Raw genomic sequence first — 21033 nt, 5'->3', positions numbered from 1 at the left:
AAACTTAGCCTTTTTGAAGCCAACTAAGGAACCATGTGTTCCGATTTCAACGCGAACCCTTCCAAATCCCGAACTAACCATCCTAGCAAGTCATAAAATAGTAAAAGCACATACTGGGAGCGTTATTCAGCGGAACGATGTTCTAGAAAGAAAAACCACCGGTCGGGTCTTTACATAATGTGTGATGATAACTCTCTCTTTTAACATCAATTCGACAATCCCCAAGTGTCCAACAACTCACTAATATGTCTCATGCCTATGTAAAATGCATCAACTAGTATATGTAGATGATATGTGTTAATAAAACATGTAAAGATGCATGAACATGCACAAATGATGACTTAAATGGCCAAGCTTCTACCTTTATGCTCAATAACTCATTACATAGGATCCCACATCACAATCAACCAGAAACCCGTCAGTTTCTCACAACCTACGTATACGTCATCAAGAGAGAAATCTGAGAGGGCGATCCTAGGGGGATGGATCTATATCCACACATTGCACGACAAACAGCTCGTGTCATAATAATAACAATATCATCATATCCGCATGGCAAAGACCTTGTGCCATTTCCAAATCAATCCGTTCAATATTCATAAACTGCGTGCACGCTATCAAGAGAGAAACATGCTAGGTTAACCCTAGAAGGAGATCCTTATCCACACATTGCACGGACAACTCACGTGCCATAATTATATCAACCGCACGACGAAGACCTCGTACTAAATCCATATCACCTCACAGTCCACATTAAAAAAACCGCATGCTCAAATAGTATCACATCACAGTCTGCACGACAAAGACCTCGTGCCAAATCAATAATAATATCACAATATCTATATGGAAAAAACCTCATGCCAAGTCAATAACAACAACACAGTATCCGCATAGAAGAAACCTCGTAATAAATCAATAATATTAACACAATATCTGCACGACAGAAACCTCGTGTTGTAACCTCAATCCATATCAGAGAACCATATATGTATGAATGTATACAAGGGATGATCCTTATAGGATGTATGCCTATATGTAAGTATGACCATGGACCCAACATGCAATTATCAAAACCCAAAACCCCACCAAGTCGTGATGGCACATAACCCACCCCGCTAGGTAAGCCAATATTATAAGTTGCTACTACAATGAGAAATCATCAATATTATAAATAAAATTGCAAAAAATAATTTAATACAACCACCCCTAGGACTGGTGGTACAAGTCATGAGCCACTATGATTTAGATTTACAAAGCTCGTAAAAGAAATAAATACAACATCTGTTTGAAGGTTACATAAGCAGAAATGAGGTCTTAATCTAACATGAAAAAATGGTAGCTTTATTTGGGATGCAGTACGGCTTCAATGGCTGCCTTCGTCACCCACAGCAGCTCAACTCCAAGAATCTGCACGCAAGGTATAGAAGTGTAGTATGAGTACAATCGATCTCATGTAGTCAGTAAGTATCTTGAATAATGTCAGAGAAGTAGTGACGAGGTTTTTAAGTCAAATCATACTCACTTTGCAGAACCTATGCGACTCAATAACATGTACAATACAGAGAAAATATTCCAGAAATACAATTACAGAATAAAGAATATTAACAGTAAATGTGCACAACAAGGATAGAAAAATAAGCAAACTCTACCAATTAGACATGTACAACAAATACAACTTGTACCAGCCCCGCTCACAAAGGGGTATGCACAATATAATATACAATGCTCAATACTCACACATGACTGTAAACATGTGCCAAACATAACCCAATTCCGTATCAATTGCCAAATAACACATTCAAAAGAACCTTTCAAGAATTATATATATATATTCATGATGACAACTTCATTATCACATCAATCTGATACGCTACCGACAACTAGGCAAAATATGAGATATCAACTCCACGTAAGTAAAACCATCGTGACAACCAAATAATCAAATAATAATAGTGGCATTGATTAGCATGTTAGATGCAAATCGATAAACCATTAAAAATGCATGACACATAAAGAAGTCATATGCAAGATCAAGAATGCCACTCTCATACCACACATAAACATAATCAATAAAATCACCCTCAGACCATCACATAACATCCCCACAATACCATCATTATTTCGCCGCATGCACAATATCAATAAAGGACACCTTTATTTTGCCACATGCGCATATCACCACCCTTATTTCTCCACGTGGGCAACCCGAGAAAAATGCCATCGCCCCACGTGCACAATAATAATCACAATTACACGGCAAACACCTCGTGCTGACACCCCTATCACAATCGCAAAGCAATGACCTCGTGCCATAATATCATCACAATCACACGGCAAAGACTTTGTTCCACAATATCATCGCAATCACACGGCAAAGAACTCGTGCGACAATATCATCATAATCAATCCGCTCAACATTCCCACAAGTGCCATAATGACAACAACGCAAGGTAACAAATTATCATCAAGAGGAATATTTTCATAACTAATCAATAAGGCACACAAAGACATGATAACAATAAAATGCGGATAAGGCATGGATACGGCTAAATCAATTATAGCAACCAAGTTCAAGTAGTCTTACAAAGGATCACATATGTGTCATAGAATATATACGTCCCAATCAAAGCACAACACAAGAACAAGTACGGATGTATGTTCATAACATACATGTATCTACCTCCGAGGCAAGTATAGCATAAGTCTCAAGATTTGCTCATCCTGTTCAAGATAGGGTACCAATAACCTCAACATTTCTCTAACATTGTTTATTGTGCTTACGTAGTCGATTAATTGAATAATACATAGAATCAAGTAGAACACATAACCAAACAAAGCATAGAGTAAGCTAGAATCTACTCCAAGCATGAATTCCCATGGAACATGTATATATGCTCGTCACTTCATATATACATCACCCACGCATGTAGCATTCAATATCAATTATAAGAAAAAATTCCCTCAACCAAAGTTAGGCAAGACACTTACCTTGAATAAGCCATACGAATAGTCTTAAAAGGCCTCCGCGTGCAAAAAGACGTCTGAACGGCTCGAATTTAGCCAAAAATTACTTAATAACATCAAATAATGCCATAGGAATCAAACCAAAACGATAAAGGTCGAATCATTAATCAAATACTCAAAGTCAAACAAAAAGTCAACTCGGGCCCGCCTCTCAGAACTCGAAAAAGTTACAAATCCCGATCACCCAATCCAACACGAGTCCAAATATAAAAGTTTCATCAAAATTCAGGTACAAATCGATGGTCAAAACCCCAAATATACTCTTCAAGTGTAGACAAAAACCCCAAATTCTTTTCCTTAGATTCACCCATAAAGTGCCAAAAACAAAGATACAATCATGAACAATAATCAAATTCGAGATAAGAATACTTACCCAATCCAAGTGGGTGAAAATCGCCTAAAATATTGTTCCAATCCGAGCTCCCAATCTCAAAATATGAAATAATGAAGCTAACCCTCGAACATATATTCCTGCCAGGCATTCTTGCACCAGCGCTCACAAATCCATAGGTGCGATGTCGCTTATGCGACATCAGCTTCGCTTATGTGAACTCCATCCCTCAATCCAAACCTCGCTTATGTGACAAAAACTCCGTAGATGCGGCACCATAGGTGCGACAAAACTTTCGAATTCGTGGTCCTTCTTCCTTTGCTGACAAAAACATCACATATGCGATCCATATACGTCAGATGCGGCTCCGCAGATGTGACAAAAACCCCATATCTGCGACCTACTCCCATCATGACCAGCATGTGCTTCTGCGCACCAAACACCGCAGATACGACTCCACATCTATACAACCCCTCTCACGGGTGCAAAAGCACCAAAACCAACAATTCATGCAAACTACAAAATGGTCCAAAATCAATCTGAATCACATCCGGGCTCGACGTGACCCCGTCCAGTCATACCAATAAGTCCAAATACATCACCCAAACCAATCCAAAGGCTCCAAACATCGTAATTAACATCAAAATCAAGAATCACCGATCAAGATCAATCTCTTAAGTTCATAAACTTCAAACCAAGCATCTGAGTTAGATTGGAGGCAGCAAACGAAAGTTAGCTCTTTCTTTATGGTATGAAAAGTTCTTTTACTTGAATTAAGGAATCAAATTCATTAACCGTAGCAACGTTATTCAATTAAGTTACGGGTTTTCCTCACCGCTTTGATTTCATTGTTCTGTTTTATCGCGTTGTTGAATTAGGGCTTTCTTCAAAGTGAAGTAATGTGAAAGAAGAAGAATTCTTGACTTTTAAGATTGAGATGCTATACTACATGCGTTGGATGGGTTGTCAAGCAAATCAACTCAGGTATGTTAAGGCTAATCCTTCCTTTTTTTGGCATGATCCAAATATCGAAACGTAAACGTAAAGTTATTCCATAAATGGTTCTACTCTTAGTAGTTAAGGGTGTTTACGTTCATTCCTGTAAAATGTAATTCAAAGTATGTCTAAGTATGTTCCTAAGTTTTTATTTAGGCAAATGAAATAGATGTTAATGTTCATAATGTAATGTTATATTTATCTTCATTTACCATAGAGCTACGGTCGGTCGGGTAGCCATTCATTTACCACCGAGCTACGGCCGTTTGGAAAATTATGTATTTACCACCGAGCTACGGCCGGTTGGGAAGTTACGCAATTACCACCGAGATACGGCTGGTCGGGCAATCATGTATTTACCATCGCGCTACGACTGGTCGAGTAGTTACCACTGATCAGTTGGGCAGTCATGTTATGATACGGATAATAGTCCCAAATGGAGACATTAAATATATAAGTATAATTAGTAGGCATATCATGGCCCTTAGTGGCACTTCGGAGGTTCAGGTTTGTTCTTATATCTCTTTCATTGATGTTGGCTTATTGTTATGTTTCAGTTCTGTCTTACATTCTTGGTACATTATTCATACAAACATCCTTTTTTTGTTGTGGACACTGCATACATGCCTGCAGGTGTAGCTAATCAGTTTGACGAGCCCTCATAGTAGATGAGGTTAGTATTCAGCGAAGGATCGGTAAGACTCCACTTCATTCGGAGTGTAGCCTTGTCTATAAGTCATCGTGTCAGACATTTGCTACAGACTTATGGGTAGGATGGGGCCCTATCACGACCATGTTTCGATGTCTAATAGTCTTTGAGGCTTTGTAGACACAGGTTCATTATGTACAGTATGTCAGAACTTGGCGGCCTGTGTGTATTCTTGTTTTGAGTACGATGGATCGATGATACTGCATTTGCCCACTTATAATTATACATTATGAGTTCTTCCCATGTTGGCCCATGATAGTTACAGAAGGAATGAGTTTAGTCAACCCAACCTATGTATGTTCTAGTTTTTGTCGAACGATCATGAGTTACAAAGTGGTTCACTCGGGCTAGTACGGCACAGAGTGCCATGCATGCCTCCTCAGGTTTTGGGCGTGACATTATTGCCATTTCATCAAACGCTGAACGTGCAAATTCGACTACAAGGTTCTATAAGGTGATTCCTTTACCACGCAATAATTTTCTAACAACAATTTACAAACGATAGTCGAACAACCTCCATATCACCTTCATCGGCACATGCACGCCCAACAATTCACCCTCAACCAAGAACCACACCTCACACTCTACACATATACCCCGAATTCGAAATAGAGGGCTTAGGCTTTCGATCACCATCCCATAAACCCCAAAATAGTAAAATATTACTTATAACTACATGATAGGACATTGCATGTGAGCTAGGGATATGGTGTTACCTCTTTAGTAGAAGACTTTAGATCTTTCTTTCTTGAATTCCCAAGAATTGAGCAAGAGTTTGAAGAGTAAAAATGTTTGAGCTTCTCCCTCTCTCTCCAAGTTGCTCCCCTCTCTCTAGAATATCAAATTATGCCTTCTAAAATGACCTATGATGACTTTATGTTAAAATAAGGTCGGGTCAGAAAATCCCCAAGTATAACCATCTGAGTTATATCCATTATCGCGGAAAGCATCGCAGAAGGGTTGTGCGGTTAGCGAACTGGAGCACAAAATAGTCTTTAAATATATGGTTTGGGTCTACACAGTTCTGTGGAGGATCTGCGGTCCATGAAATAATTCTGCGGTGGCATACTGGACAATAAATCTCCTTCTAAATATTCCCATGTTGGTTATGCGACGGATACGCGGTCTGCGAAATGAATCTGCGGTCACACATCGGACAGTGAAATGACCCTCAAAATTAAGCTGCTCCTAATCCAACTCCTGATGGTTATGCGATCTACAAAACCGATATGCTGTAGCATAATGAATCGCATCATTACCATTTTTATGCAAAATGTTTCCACCAACACCTCGATGTATTGCAAGTCCAAAAATACGTACCACGACTCGCAAGCTTGCCGCGAAAATTATCTACAATCTTCCAAAACAAAATAGCTTTCCTTAGCACCATAAAACTCAAATTCTTGGTGAACTTTTACGGGGCCTCAGATCCTCCCCCGCTTGGGATCATTCATCCTCAGATGAGGGTTAGAGCCCACCATAGACCTTAATATGACTTTGCTCTTCATTCACACACCAGAAGTTTCAAATTTGACTAACTCCCTAAATTTTCAAAACTTTCGGCAGAGTCTCTCCTGTATATGGGCCTATATACCTGTCAGAGAGCCCTAGAAACCAATCCTAACAACATATTCATAGCACAATGATGTATCATAGCATGAAAAAAACACCAAAAATAACATATAGGCATTACATTACCAAAAGGGGGATTTTATCATAAACTGTACAAGTTTGAACATAACTCATAGAAAGTAAACTCCTAACATTCGTTTAAAACAAAACAATATGGTTACACAAACAAGTGAGTGTATTTCCTTTTCATCTCTTCCTTGGCCTCCAAAGTGGCCTCTTCAACGTGTTGGTTTCGCCATAGTACTTTCATGGAAGCAATCTATTTATTCATCAATTTTTGAACTTGCCTATCAAGAATGGCAATCGGAATTTCCTCATAATACAATTCTTCATTAACTTCAATAGCCTCCACCAGAACAATGAACAACGGATCCCCAACCACCTTCTTCAACATGGACACATGAAACACCAGGTGCACTAAGGACATCTTTGGATGTAACTCGAGTCTATAAGCCACTTGACCAACCCTCCACATGATTCTGTACGGTTCGATATACCTTGGAATCAATTTCACTTTCTTCCCAAACCACATTATACCCTTCATGGGAGAAACATTTAAGAATACCCAATCATCTTCTTGGAATTCCAAATCCCTACGACGTATATCTGAATAGGACTTATGGAGACTTTAAGCAGTTCTCAACCGCTTCATAATGATCTTGGCCTTCTCCATAGCCTGATGCAGGAGGTCTGGCCCTATCAATTATGCTTCTCCAACTTCAAACCAACTAATGGGAGATCTACATCTCCTACCATATAGTGCTTCGAACCATACCATCTGAGTACTGGCATGATAGATGTTTTTATACGTGAATTCGATGAGTGGAAAATGATCATCGCAACTACCTTTGAAGTCAAGAATACAAGCACGCAACATATGCAAGAATTTGAATAGTCCGCTCTGCCTGCCCATTAGTCTGTGGATGGAAAGATGTACTAAGATTCACTTGAGTACCAAAACCTTACTATAGGTTCTGCCAGAAGTTAGCGGTGAACTGTGCTCCTTGATCTGAGATGATGGAAACGAGAGTGCCATGCAATCTAACTATTTCCTTGATATACAACTAACAAAAATATTTTGTTGTGTCGGTAGCCTTAACATACAAGAAGTGTGTTGATTTTGTGAGTTGATCCACAATCACCCAAATCGAGTCAAACTTGCAAGGCGTGCAAGGTAGACCTACCACAAAGTCCATATTGTTCATCTCCCATTTCCACATTGGAATATCTATATTATGTGTCAAGCCATCGGGCCTTTGGTGCTCGGCCTTCACTTGTTGGCAATTCGAGAATCTAGCCATAAAGTCTGATATGTCCCTCTTAATGTCATTCCGCCAATAGACTTCCTTGAGATCATGGTAAAGTTTCATAGAGCCTGGGTGCACGAAATACTCGAAGCTGTGAGCCTTGATCATGATTCTTTCCCGGAGACCATCAACATTTGGAACATACAATTGCCCTTGTTACATTAGTGTACCATCATTAGAGAAAAAGCCATGGTTTTGTGTTTATGAATCCCCTCCTTCAATTGCACCAATAACAAATCATCATATTATTTCTCCTTGACTTCTACTACGAGTGAGTATTCACCTCTATTTTCCACAATCACCCCACCTTCATTAGAGTCCGTAAGCTGAACTCCCAAACTAGCCAACTGGTGAACTTCCTAGGCCAATAACCTTTAATAATCCTCCAAGTGAGCCAAAGTACCCATGGATTCTAGGCTAAGAGCATCTGCCACATCGTTAGCTTTTCTTGGATGATAGAGAATGTCGATGTCGTAGTCTTTATGTAACTCAAGCCACCTCATTTACCTTAGATTTAATTCCTTTTTCTTGAAGAGGTATTGAAGACTCTTATGGTCCGTGGATATTTCCACATGAACCCCATACAAATAGTGACGCCAAATCTTCAATGCAAACACCACTGCCGCAATCTCTAAGTCATGTGTTGGATAATTTTTCTCATGGTTCTTGAGTTGCCTAGAAGCATAAGAGATTACCTTGCCATGTGGCATCAATACACACATAAGTACAACTCTTGAAGCATCACAATACACAACAAACCCATTCGTACCCTCCGGTAAGGTCAACACCGGTGATGTGGTCAACCTTGACTTCAACTCTTGAATGCTCTTTTCACATGCGTCCGACCACTGGAATTGAGCTGCCTTCTGCATATATTTAGTCAATGGAGAGGCAAATGAAGAGAAATCCTCCACAAATCTTCTATAATATCAGGCTAACCCCAAGAAACTGCGAATCTCTATTGAACTTGTAGGTCTAGGCCAATTCTTCAAAACTGAACTCCTCTGAGGATCAACCTTGATTCCCTTGCTAGAGACCACATGTCCCAAAAAAGTGAAAAACTCGAGCGAAAACTCACTTTTCAAAAACTCACCTAGGGTAGTATGTGTTATATCCCGTACTTTAATATTAGGATGAGTCGTAGTAATCCATATGAGCTTGAAGGGATTAAGACCATTCATGAGGTTATAGAGGATTTGTGACTATGTTATTGTAAGATCCCGCAAGTTTAACAACCTTGATACCATTATATACATTTGATATGGTATTTTGAGTGGAACATTTTTGTAAAATATTTTTTGAAAAATATGATTTTATATAGTTATTAATGTTACTACTTTCGAATATTCTTTAAATTATATATATAATATGAGAAAGTTTATGAGATTTTCTTTATTGTAAAGATAGAAATTCTTTTTTTTTTTACAAGAAAAGAAGTTTACCTTTTTACTATTTTAAGAATTAAGCGTACGAAAATTTGTACTCTTTATATGAGATTAGGAAAATTAGAAGTTGAGAAAATATATGTATTTTTACATGGATATTTAATAAAATAGTAGTGTATGTATTGATTTTATATGGTACCATAATTTATTAATATTTTAATATTTTAATAGTAGTACTTTAAGATGAGCACAAGACTATTTGTGAGGTTATAAGTGCTTATGATATTTATAACAAGTGATAAGTATGTGTCGTGAAGGTCATAGGGTAAACGAGTTGAAAAAAATGAGTTTCGTTGAAGGTTGTTGATTTGGGATAAAATACGGTCCAAGCTATAATACCCGGTGTTTATGGACTAGTGCCATACAATGTACCACATGACCATGATAGTAAGATGTATAAAATGTGTTAAAAGTGAATAGTATTATAAGTAATTTGAGATAATTCTTAATTATGTAGATAATTGGGTAATTATAAATTTTTAGTGGGAGATTAACTATGTAATTAAGCATATTTGGATAAAATTGGGGGGCCTCAATGTGGCATCTAGTTAAAAGCCCAAATTAATGACTCTTAAGTCATGTAATAAGGTGGCTCATTTTGAGGACTTTGTGGCCAAGTTATTCTTATCAAGTGGGGCCCACAAAATCAACAAATTTAAGAGACTCCTTATCCCATTTTTGGTTGAAAGATGTGATTAAGAATGCTTCTCTAAATTCACAAAATGAAAAGGCTTATGACTATTATGTGACGGATGAAAATGCTTCAGCAAAGATCATAATTTGCTATAGCAATGTGATTTGCTTCAACAAATTCAATGAGATTTCTTAGCAACTTAACAACATGAGATTTTGTAATTTCAAGAGAGCACGGTACAATCTTTCTCAAGAATATCATACGAATTTTTCCCTACTTCGATCCGACGTTACGTATTTTTTGCAAAGGACGTATGTTAGAGGGATTGTCAAGAGAATCGGCTCAGGTATGTTAAGGCTATCCCTCCTTTTCTTTTGGCATGATCCAAGTAACGATACGTAAACGTAATATTATTCCATAAGTGGTTCTACTCTTAACAGTTAAGGATGCCTATGTTATTCATTCCTGCAAAATTATATACAAAGTATATCTAAGTATGTTCCTAAGTCTCTATTGAAGTATTCAATAAAGAAGTTAATGTTCATAATGGTATTATATGCATCATATATTTACCACCGAGCTACGATCGGTCGGGCAGTCATGCATTTACCACCGAGCTACGGTTGGTTGGGCAGTTACACATTTACCACCGAGCTACGACCGGTCGGACAGTCATGCATATACCACCGAGCTACGGCCGGTTGGGCAGTTACACATTTACCACCGAGCTACGGCCGGTCGGGTAGTCATGAATTTACCACCGTGCTACGGCCGGTCGGGCAGTTACCACTGATCAGTTGGGCAATCATGCATCATAGGATATGGATAATAGTCTCAAAGAGAAGCATTATATATATAAGTATACTAAGTATGCATATACGGTGGCACTTCAGAGATTCAGGTTGATTCTTATATCTTTTTAATTAATGTTGACTTATGGATATGTTTTAGTTCTACCTTACATATTCAATACATTATTCGTAATGACGTCCTTTTGTTGGATACGTTGCATTTATACCTACAGGTATAGATAATCAGTTTGACAAGCCCTCATAGTAGACGAGGTCAGCATTCAGCGAAGGATCGGTAAGACTCCACCTAATTCGGAGTGCAGCCGAATCTATAAGTCATCATGTCAGAGTTTTGCTACAGACTTATGGGTAGGTCGGTACCCTATTCCATTTTATGTCAAATAATCTTAGAGGCTTTGTAGACAAAGGTTTATTTTGTACAGTATGTCAGAGGCCTTGAAGGCCCATATGTATTCATGTTTTAAGAAAGATGGTTCATCGATACAGTATTTTCCCACTTACAGTTGTACATTATGAGTGGTGGCCATGTGGGCCCATGATAGTTACAAAAGGAATGAGTTCAGTTAACTCGACCTATGTATGTTCTAGTTTTGGTCGAACGATCATGAGTTATAGAGTGGTTCGCTCGGGCCAGCACGGCACGGAGTGCCAGCCACACCTCCCCAGGTTTGGGGCGTGACAGTATGGCCTCCGATGGGGCTGAAATCTTCTGCCTGACTAACCCTACTCATAAGATCCCCTATTGCCCTGATTGGGCTTGAAACGACTCCACTACTACTTACTGAGCCGGGATGGCAGTGCACTGGCTAAAGACTAAGCAAAAGACTGTGTCGACCCAAATGACCCTCCCCTGAACATTATGTTTCGACCACTACCACCACTGAAAGACCCACTAAAATGGCTCATGGATCGGACCTTCTTGTTACCATCGCACTCCATTATGTTCTTCTATTTCGGGTCCCCGTGGCTAGAGAAAATGCCACCATCTTCCCATAGTTCATATCAAAATTTAAGCCGGTTGTAGCAACATCATTGATAACCAAAAGGCTAAGGCCTTGCACAAACCTGTGAACCGTAGCCTCCATAATATGCAACATGTAGATAGCATACTTGGAAAGATCTGCAAACCTCAGATTGTAGTCCCACACACTCATACTACCTTGATTCAAGTTCTCAAACTTGGCGGCACGGGCTGCCCTAGTCTCGGCAGGCAAGAAATGATCCATGAAAGCATCCACAAACTTGTTCAACTTCATTGGAGGACTACCCTCCTTATGGGACTCCTTCTACAATTCGAACCATGAATACGCCACTTTTTTCAGGTGATAGGAGGCCAATTCCACTACTTCTGTCTCAGTAGCATGCATTACACGAAGAGTCTCGTGTATCTCATTAATAAATTCCTGGGGGTCCTCCTCAAGATTAGTACCCGTGAACATCGGAGGATCCAACTGAAGGAATTTTTTCACCCTTGAACTAGTTAATTCTCCTGGGTGGCTAGAAGAAGAGGTAGATGTAGCATTCAATCTCTGGGCCTGGGAAGCCACTATCTGGTTTAACAATTGGATGGCTCCTCTAAGTTCCCTATTAGAAGCACTAAGATCGGGGGTTGAGGCAGGAGGTGGAGCTGGAATATCCATTTGAGGAGGAATCTGCACATTCTTGTAAGGTGTAGTAGAATCAGGAGGCGTTGTTGTTGGGGGAATGACTTCACCCCTCCCCCCCCGGGTGCTCACCCGCAACATCGGACACTTCATTTACTTACACTCCGGGGTGACATTAGCCCTTTGGCCACTCCTCACCTTTTTCTTAGGCGCCATGTACTGAAACTTAGAACAATGCATGAGTTAATAAAAAAAGGAACAGTCTTACAATCAGCTCTATCGCACGAGCTAGAATATCAAAGAAGGGTGACATTCCAGCTCTATCTCATAGCCTTTTTTATTATTCTTTTCATTCTATTGGCACTCTTGGCATACATGATATTCAATATTCTTGGCACGATGGCCACATTTCATAATTCATACCTACATTTCTCTACTTGTCATGGATCATCCTAGAACATTTAATGACGTTTGAAACATTTGGAAAGTATAGCTTCAACTAGTTGTGGCAAAACGGATAAAAGAAGACACTTATCCACCCATATTATCCATTAGAAAATGGGTTGGATAATGAAATTTTTCAAAAATAGTTCAAATATAGATAAGAACGATATTATCTACTTAGAAAATGGATAACCAATAGATAACTAATGGATTTAACTTTTACATTTGTAAAGCCTCAAATTGGGGGTTCCTCAAGTTTGGGAGACTAGCAATTCTCCCAAAAAGTGATCATATTCAAGAAGCCATGGATAATATGGATATCCATATTATCCGCCGGTTAACTCATTTTTTATCCATATTAATTATGGGTCAAGACAGATAGTTTATCAGTTTTTGCATTACCCATTTTTGACCTGTCTCATATCTGACCGACCCGTCCGTTTGCCACCCCTAGCTTTAACTCATAAGTATGTAAAAGCTCAAAACACATTGAAAATAAGTACAAGAAAAGCATAGTGATTTGCAATTGGAACATGAATCAAAGTCATAAGCCTTTGGGCGAATCAATCATTAGAAACAATCCAGAACAGGAGTAATAGATCTTGGATAAACCGTAATTGGAGTTCACAAAGAATTCATGGAATTCGATTGTATGGAAGGAGTTTGGCCATCATACCTCGGTTGACCTTTTCTTAGGATTACTACAATGTTCCCCTACTCTTAGCAACTTCAATCTATAGAAACATAACAAAATTGAGAAATTATCAGGGAGGTGTTCATAGACTTGACATTATTTGCATTTCATCAAACGCTAAATGTGAAAATTCGACTACAAGGTTCTATAAGGGGATTCCTTCACCTCGCAACCAATTTCAAATATTAATTTGCCAATGATAGTTCAAAAACCCCCTTATCAGTTTCATTGGCACATGCACGCTCAAAGAGTAACCCTCAACCCAAGAACCACACCTCACACTCTACTCATATACCCCAAATTCAAAATAAAGGGTTTAGGCTTTCGATCACCATCCCATAAACCCCAAAATAGTAAAATCTTATTCTTATGGGCATGATAGGACATTGCATGTGAGCTGGGGATAAGGTCTTACCTCTTTAGTAGAAGACTTGAGCAATAGTTTGAAGAGTACATATGTTGGGGCTTCTCTCTCTCTCTCAAAGTTGCTCCCCTTTCTCTAGAATATCAGCTTATGCCTTCTAAAATGACCCATGATGTCTTTTTATTAAAATAGGGTCGGGTTAGAAAATCTCCAAATATAACCCTCCGAGTCAATCGGCGATCACAGAAAGCCTCGCTTAAGGGTTGTGCGGTCCGCGAATCGGACCGTGAAATGGTCTTAAAAAATCTTGGTTAGGTCTAGTCAAATTTGTGGCGGATCTGCATCCACAAAATGATTCTGCGGTTGCATACTAGACCACAAAATCACCTTCAAAAAATTCTCATGTTGGTTATGCGATGGATACGCGGTCCGCAAAATGAATTTGCGGTCGCACATTGGACCGTGAAATGCCCGTCAAAATTAAGCTTCTCCTGATCCAAGCCACGATGGCTCTACAGTCAGCGAAACCGATATGCGGTGGCATAATGGACTACAAATTTTCCACCAGCACCTCGATGTATTGCAAGGCCAAAAGTCTGTACCACGGCTGGCAAGCTCGCTGCAAATATTATCTACAATCTTCCAAAACACATTAGCCTAAAATATTCTTTCCACAATAAATCAAAAAAATCCTAAAACGGTCTTCGTACAATGCGATATCTGCGAACAGTAACAACGCTCTCAACCATGGCTTCTAAGCCATCGTCCGATGGTGGAAAACCACCGGAACAACACCAAAACACACCCCTTCAGATACTGAATCAACCTCAACAAATAGCTTCCACAAACTTATACCCAGATGCTACTGATTTACAAAATGGGGTTGGGGTCGATGTAGCGACACAACATATGGGCAGTCAAAATAATGAATCGATCGAAACAACACTGAACCATGCCACACCACACACTGAAGATGATTCTCCACATCAACTGCAATCCCCCTAGCTCAACTTGGAGGGTATTACCTCCACAACAGAGAACCCCGATGAACTTACCTGCCCAGAAATGATGCAGCTGATCGAGGAGGAGGTTCCAGCAGGTCAAATTGACCCAGGTCAGTACCAAATGATTGATAATGATGCAGGGATTGTCACTGAAGTGCCCAAAAATAATAACAATGGGAACAACACCACAACAATACACAAATTGATTTCTGCAGACGCGCAAGTACAACCTGTTCGACGAAATGCCACAGTCAATCTTAGTAATGATTTGAATGAAACAATTGAGGTTTGTGTTTCCCAACATGATGTCGAAGGTAGTCGTCAAGGAAATTCACGCAAAGAAACCACAAATAATGGTGATCCTTCACAGACTAACGCACCAGTCAGCCAATTAACATAGCAGAGGAATATGACTGATAAGGCTACCACATCGCAATTGTTAGATTGCACAGGTGCAGGGATGCAAGTGTAATCTAAAATGGCCCCTGATAATCCTTCTATTTCGCATCATCAGAAGCAACAACTGCTCTTCACAGGAAAATCTCAAGTCACAATGGCTCCAAGTACCTTCCCAGTGAATGCAGTTCCAGTCCACACAGTTCAAGCATCCTAACCAACTAACATAAAACCACCATACACTTCAACAGCTCCTAAAAACAAATTCCCAAAGATCTCAAGCAATTTTGATAAACAAAATCCCCCCCCCTAACTATTAACCAAAATCATATTGATGTAGCAAATAACCCTCATAACCTTCCACCAATTAACTTGATAGCAGTTCTTAATGATGCCCATGTCCAACCAAAAAAACCTGCTAATTACCCTGTTCCACCACCTCCCACTATTACTCAATCCCTTGCAACCAAGCTACGAGCAAGGCAGACTGTAGAGCTTGCACCCATTGAGTTTACTCCACCAAAGTTAATGACTAAACAGGGCCAGCCTGTTGTAATCTTTACCAGAAAAGATTACATGGTCACTCTAGCTACTGGTGTAAGGATACTACTGCTCCTCTGCTGATGCCATAACATAGACGATACTGGTGCAACTATGCTGTGAGACTGCTGTTAGCAAATGCTTCTGATGCAACTACTGCTACTGCAGTTGCCATGCATGGAATGCTCGAATTATGATGTTGTTGCTATTGCAGAAGTTCTTCTGCTCATTTGGGATCTGATGCAGCTGCGGATGTGTTCTATTACTGCTTGTCGACTGGGATCAAAACAAAACTGCAGGTTACTTCAGAGATTACCAATCTTCTATTCTTCTGATGCTCAACTAGGATCTTCCAACAAAACACTTATTTCAAAATAGGTTCACGCGATGCACTATGTTGGAAAATCAACTTCTGAAGATTCTACTGCTAGAACTCTTTAGACCAAAAATCAAAATGTCCAAATTGAATTACTCGACAACTTGTGAATTATACGTACCTATTCCTCTTGGATTGCAACAGATGGCTCCTGGTGAGAGTTTTATAGGTGCTACAACAAATTGGTTGCAATTGGTGTATAAATTCATTATCGTCAGCAACAATTGGATGTTTCAAATTACTAGCTTTATACATTTTCTGTTATTTACATGATACTGCTACATTGTATTTGGTAGCAATAGATATTGCCTTTCTATTTGTATTTTGTTTTTTGTTGTACTTGAACATTGTGTAACTTTGACCCGATTTGGGACTTATTATATATATAAAAGCTACTAGGTGAATAACCTAGTAGTCTATTTGCTAAAAAAATAAATTAGCCTACCTTAGTACCATAAACCTCAAATTATTGGCGAACTTTTATGGGGCCTCACATTATATATATAATACCTCAACCAACTATGACGTATCTCACAACTAAGCAAAAATGGAACTAAAGGTATAATAAATTCTCTAAGATAATCCAATATAATGTATTAATGTGAAATAAAAGCAAGTAAGGCGAATAAACAAGTAAAAACATAAGACAAGTAAGATCATCTATCTAATAACATGTAAAAGCATTTAGAAAGTAAAGACAGACAATAAATGAAGGCATGCATACATGAAACTATATAGCAAATTGAGGCACGTAACAAGTGAAAGCATGTATTTAACAAGTAAATACAAGTAGCAATTAAAACATGAAATGAAAAAGGTATGATATAAATGAAAACATTGAATTAAATAGTCCATACACTCGTCACCTTGCATATATGCCGTCCCCATACATAAATCAAGTAGCAAATAGACCAATTAAGTTCTTATTCCCTCAAGTCAAGGTTACCCACGACACTTACCTCTTTTCGGAACACAATAAACAATCAACCACGGATTTTCCTATAGAACAAGCCTCCAAACCAATCGAATCTAGCCAAATATCGTTAAAACACATCAAAACAAGCTTTAGAAACTACCCATGAATGAAAATAACCCAACCCAAAATCCACCTAGTCATGATGGCACCTTACCTAACACGCTAGATAAGCCAAATAACAGTCAACACAATTCTAATAAAATAAACGGAAAAGATTCAAAAATGCCCTTAACCTAATAGAAATGGTTCAAAAATACCTTCCATCTACCTATTGGGAAACAATTGCCCTCAATATTTTTTTTTGGGGATTAAAATTGCCCTCCTTTAACTGCAGCTAACCTTTTCATAATTAAACCATGAATTTCTAACCTCATCCAAAAAATCCGATCAATTAAATAATATGCCCAACACCCAACTCTTTTAAAGTAACGTGTTTGCCAGATTGTTCCAATTCAGTTCTTCTCCTCTACGTCTTTTTATATTCATTTTTACCTTTTTCCTCCAACTAGAGTTATTGAATTATCAATCTTCTTTCTTCCTTTTTTCTTTCTGTTAACATTTGTTCTTTCTAATTTTTGCAAAAATAAGCTACAGTTATGTAGCCGATTAACATAACACAACAAAAAGTAGCCACAGATTAAACACAATAATTGTCATAATTAGTCATAAACTTGAACATTAACATAACCTTTCACCACATTTAATTGTCTAACAACCAGTAAAAGCACAAATCAGCAAAAACACTAATTGTTTGAAGTCATTCCTTCATTCTCTTTACATAACACCAAAAATATTAAACACCCAACTAATTCTACATTCCTCTTCCCCTTCTAGCCTTAAGCTTGCCAATCATCTCCTCTATTTCAGCTTGTAACTGTGTTGAAGTCATTGCTTCTTTCCCCTTCCATGTCAGTTTTTTTGGTGAATATGGAAGATTGGTTGGCACAGCACCAGTGTGATCTCCCATGAAATTTATTTTTCTGGTTACAGTATTTTCCTTCATCATCCTAGTTTGCAGCCAGGTCTTTCCTTCTGCGACCACTTTAGGCCTTAAAGTGGGATCAGAATCATAATCCAAGACCGATAGTTGACTAGAAGGCTGACCCCATGACTGACTGTTCTGTTGATTTAGTCCAGGGTTTGGAATGAAAAAAGATGCAGATTCTTGAGATTCTTGTGCTGATTGGGAATTTCCTTCATCTTGGAAGAAATGCTTGCGCTTATCATTGGCCTACATGAGTTGCAAAGTATTAACATATGACAGTTAACATATGACAATTAAATGTAGAAAGGGAAGAAGCATATTAAGTTGTGAGTATTACCAATGGACAGTTTCTTATATTGTGATTTGGCTGACCACAATATCCACAAGTCATTAACCGGCCTTTCCTAGAAGCAGACCATTTCCCTTATCTGTGTTTAGCTTCATCCTTTTCTCTTGTTCTCTTAACCTTTGGTCTACCAACTATTTTAGATAAAGTAGGGGGCTCCATGGCCTGGTATGGCTCCACCTTCCAGAATTTTTATCCCCTAACATGTTGGAGTTTATGCCTATATACCATCGAATATGCCTCCTTAGAATAAAACCAATGTATTTGAGCAACATGATCTTGTCTCCCATAGAGAAATGCCTTAATGGCGTGAGGGCATGGAATTCCAGACAAGTCCCATGCCCTGCATGTACATCTCTTAAGCTCCATATTGACTGTATGCCTATCTGTACCCTCAACCACCTCATATCCAATGTCCTCATTGAACACAACCTTACAGTTGTTGGCAATAACTCTGTAATCTTTAAAACGTTGCATTGCATGTGCTGAAAACTCATCTTTCCAACGTAAAATCTCGATCCCTTAACATGTTCATAACCTATACAAAACAGTAAAATAACATAAATTCAATCAGAAAACTAAAAGAATTGAAACAATAAATAACAGAACATTAAAAGAATTGAAACAGCAAAGCAACCTAACCTTCACCCTAATATCTTCAAGCATCTTTATAATTGGTTTTTGTCTGGCCTCTACAATCCAAGAGTTGAAAGATTCTGTGATGTTGTTGTGCACCATAAAGTTCTTGCATTGGGTGTCAAAATAAGCTCTACACAATTTTTGGGTGGATAGCTCACCAAAGCCTTAGCAGCATCCTCATCTAGCTGACCCAATTTCTTTAACTGTTCTTTAAACTCCTCTTCATATGTGCTCCAGCCAGGCACGCACACCACCAAAGAAGTTTTTTCATCTCCCCACTTCTCCATCTTTTGCTCCAAGCCTCCAATTAGCTTAAATGTGCCTAACACACCATCTATGATTTGCTTGTGGGCGTACATTACTAACAGCATCCAACAAACCCTGCAAAAACATAAATTCAGCTTACATTAAGTATAAATAACCATAAAAATAGTAAAACTAAAGAGGAAAAAAAATTAAATTTGAGATACCTTTTGCATATCTCATACAAAGGGAAATTTTTCACCATCCTTCAAATCCAAAGAGTGTTTCAACAACTCCACAAACCAGCTCCAAGTTCTTTTAGTTTCTTTATCAATAACTGCCCAAGGAAGTGGATAGGAATGATTACTCGAATCTTGTCCCACTGCAACCAACATTATTCCCCTATTTTTTCCTTTCAAAAAAGTACCATCCAATCCTATAAGCGGTCTCAAACCTCCTTTACAACCTTCCTTCAAAGCTTGGAAGCACATATACAACCTTAAAAATCTTCTTTTGCCTTCTTCCATAGCATCCTTGGTCAAATTGATCACTACATCAGATCCTGGATTACTCTTTCTCAATTCTTGTGCATATGCCTCCAACTTATTATAATCATCAGTATAACTACCATCTAGTTTGTCCAAGACTAGCCTCTTAACCCTCTTCAACTTTGACTCATTTACATTAAGGCTAAATTCAGATTCAAAGTCTACCTTCATGTCTTTAATCTTATATTTAGGGTTATTCTGAACTTTCTTCTTAAAATAATGAGCTAAAGTTTCCACATTAGCCCTCCTGTTCTCAAAAATTTTATCACAACCGTGTTCTTGATTTAATGTCTTGATCTTAAAGCCTTGATCTTTCCCATCCTTCGAAATAAAACATTTAAAGGGACAACCATCGACACATCGATAACTAACTCTAGATTTGTCACTTTTCTTAACTATAACACTCCTCTTATTTGCAACTGCATAGAAGTCTATAACATGTTTAGCTTCGTTAAGATCTTTAAAGGTCATACCATTCTTCAAAACTTTGTACTTGTCCAGCTTAACATTGATATCGAACATCCTTTGTTTCCTATAAACTTCCAACTCATCACTGTCATATTCACTAGATACAGTATCACCACCTTCCTCCTCCTCACTACTATCACAATCTATTAAAACTTCTATATGAACATTAGTACTGGCATTCTGGTGAATAATTGTTTACCCGAAAAATCGGATAACGTTAAATTTATGTATGGTTCTAAGGATACGTAATATTCTTTGATATAAAGATAACAATATAAGTATTTTGGCTATGAGAATGGGAGTGATGAACAGAAAGAATGAATAAGATGAAGTAAAACAAGCACAAGGAGATATCTTTGTATCTGAGAAAAGATCTTTTCTGTTCCAATCTATTCTGTGTCCTCCTTTATAGCTTACAAGGATTTCTCCTTTTATAGTAGAGGGTCATTACAAAAAATAATAAAATAGAGCATATAGTGGAGGAGCCATGATGATTTGTCTCTTCCTTGATTTTTG

At 38.4% G+C, this 21033-nt stretch overlaps 2 protein-coding genes across 2 annotated transcripts; both read right to left on the bottom strand.

The window, feature by feature from the left end:
• Positions 1–11828: 11828 nt before the first annotated feature.
• On the bottom strand, positions 11829–12647 carry LOC138897431 (uncharacterized). The gene is made up of 2 exons (XM_070183400.1): positions 12261–12647; positions 11829–12176 (listed from the first exon to the last, which is right to left on the bottom strand). The coding sequence occupies exons 1-2, from the start codon at positions 12645–12647 to the stop codon at positions 11829–11831; spliced, it is 735 nt and encodes a 244-aa protein (XP_070039501.1).
• A 5253-nt stretch (positions 12648–17900) lies between these two features.
• LOC104088307 (uncharacterized) lies at positions 17901–20703 on the bottom strand. Its single transcript, XM_018768138.2, has 4 exons — positions 19729–20703; positions 19268–19639; positions 18611–19157; positions 17901–18519 (listed from the first exon to the last, which is right to left on the bottom strand). Exon 1 carries the CDS (start codon positions 20569–20571, stop codon positions 19741–19743), a length of 831 nt encoding a protein of 276 aa, XP_018623654.2. The 5' UTR covers positions 20572–20703; the 3' UTR covers positions 17901–18519; positions 18611–19157; positions 19268–19639; positions 19729–19740.
• Positions 20704–21033: the final 330 nt, after the last annotated feature.

The sequence above is a fragment of the Nicotiana tomentosiformis genome, chromosome 8 (genome assembly GCF_000390325.3).
Source record: "Nicotiana tomentosiformis chromosome 8, ASM39032v3, whole genome shotgun sequence".
Taxonomy (NCBI): Eukaryota; Viridiplantae; Streptophyta; class Magnoliopsida; order Solanales; family Solanaceae; genus Nicotiana; species Nicotiana tomentosiformis.
This window is presented reverse-complemented; position numbering and strand designations above follow the sequence as displayed.

Excerpts from the sequence above, each read along its gene's own strand:
- LOC138897431 (XM_070183400.1), bottom strand. The coding sequence starts at position 12,647 with ATGAAGTGTCCGATGTTGCGGGTGAGCACCCGGGGGGGGAGGGGTGAA. Across the intron at positions 12,177-12,260 it reads AGATACACGAGACTCTTCGT|AAGGAGTCCCATAAGGAGGG; the intron begins GTAATGCATGCT and ends TTCGAATTGTAG.
- LOC104088307 (XM_018768138.2), bottom strand. The coding sequence starts at position 20,571 with ATGTTCGATATCAATGTTAAGCTGGACAAGTACAAAGTTTTGAAGAAT.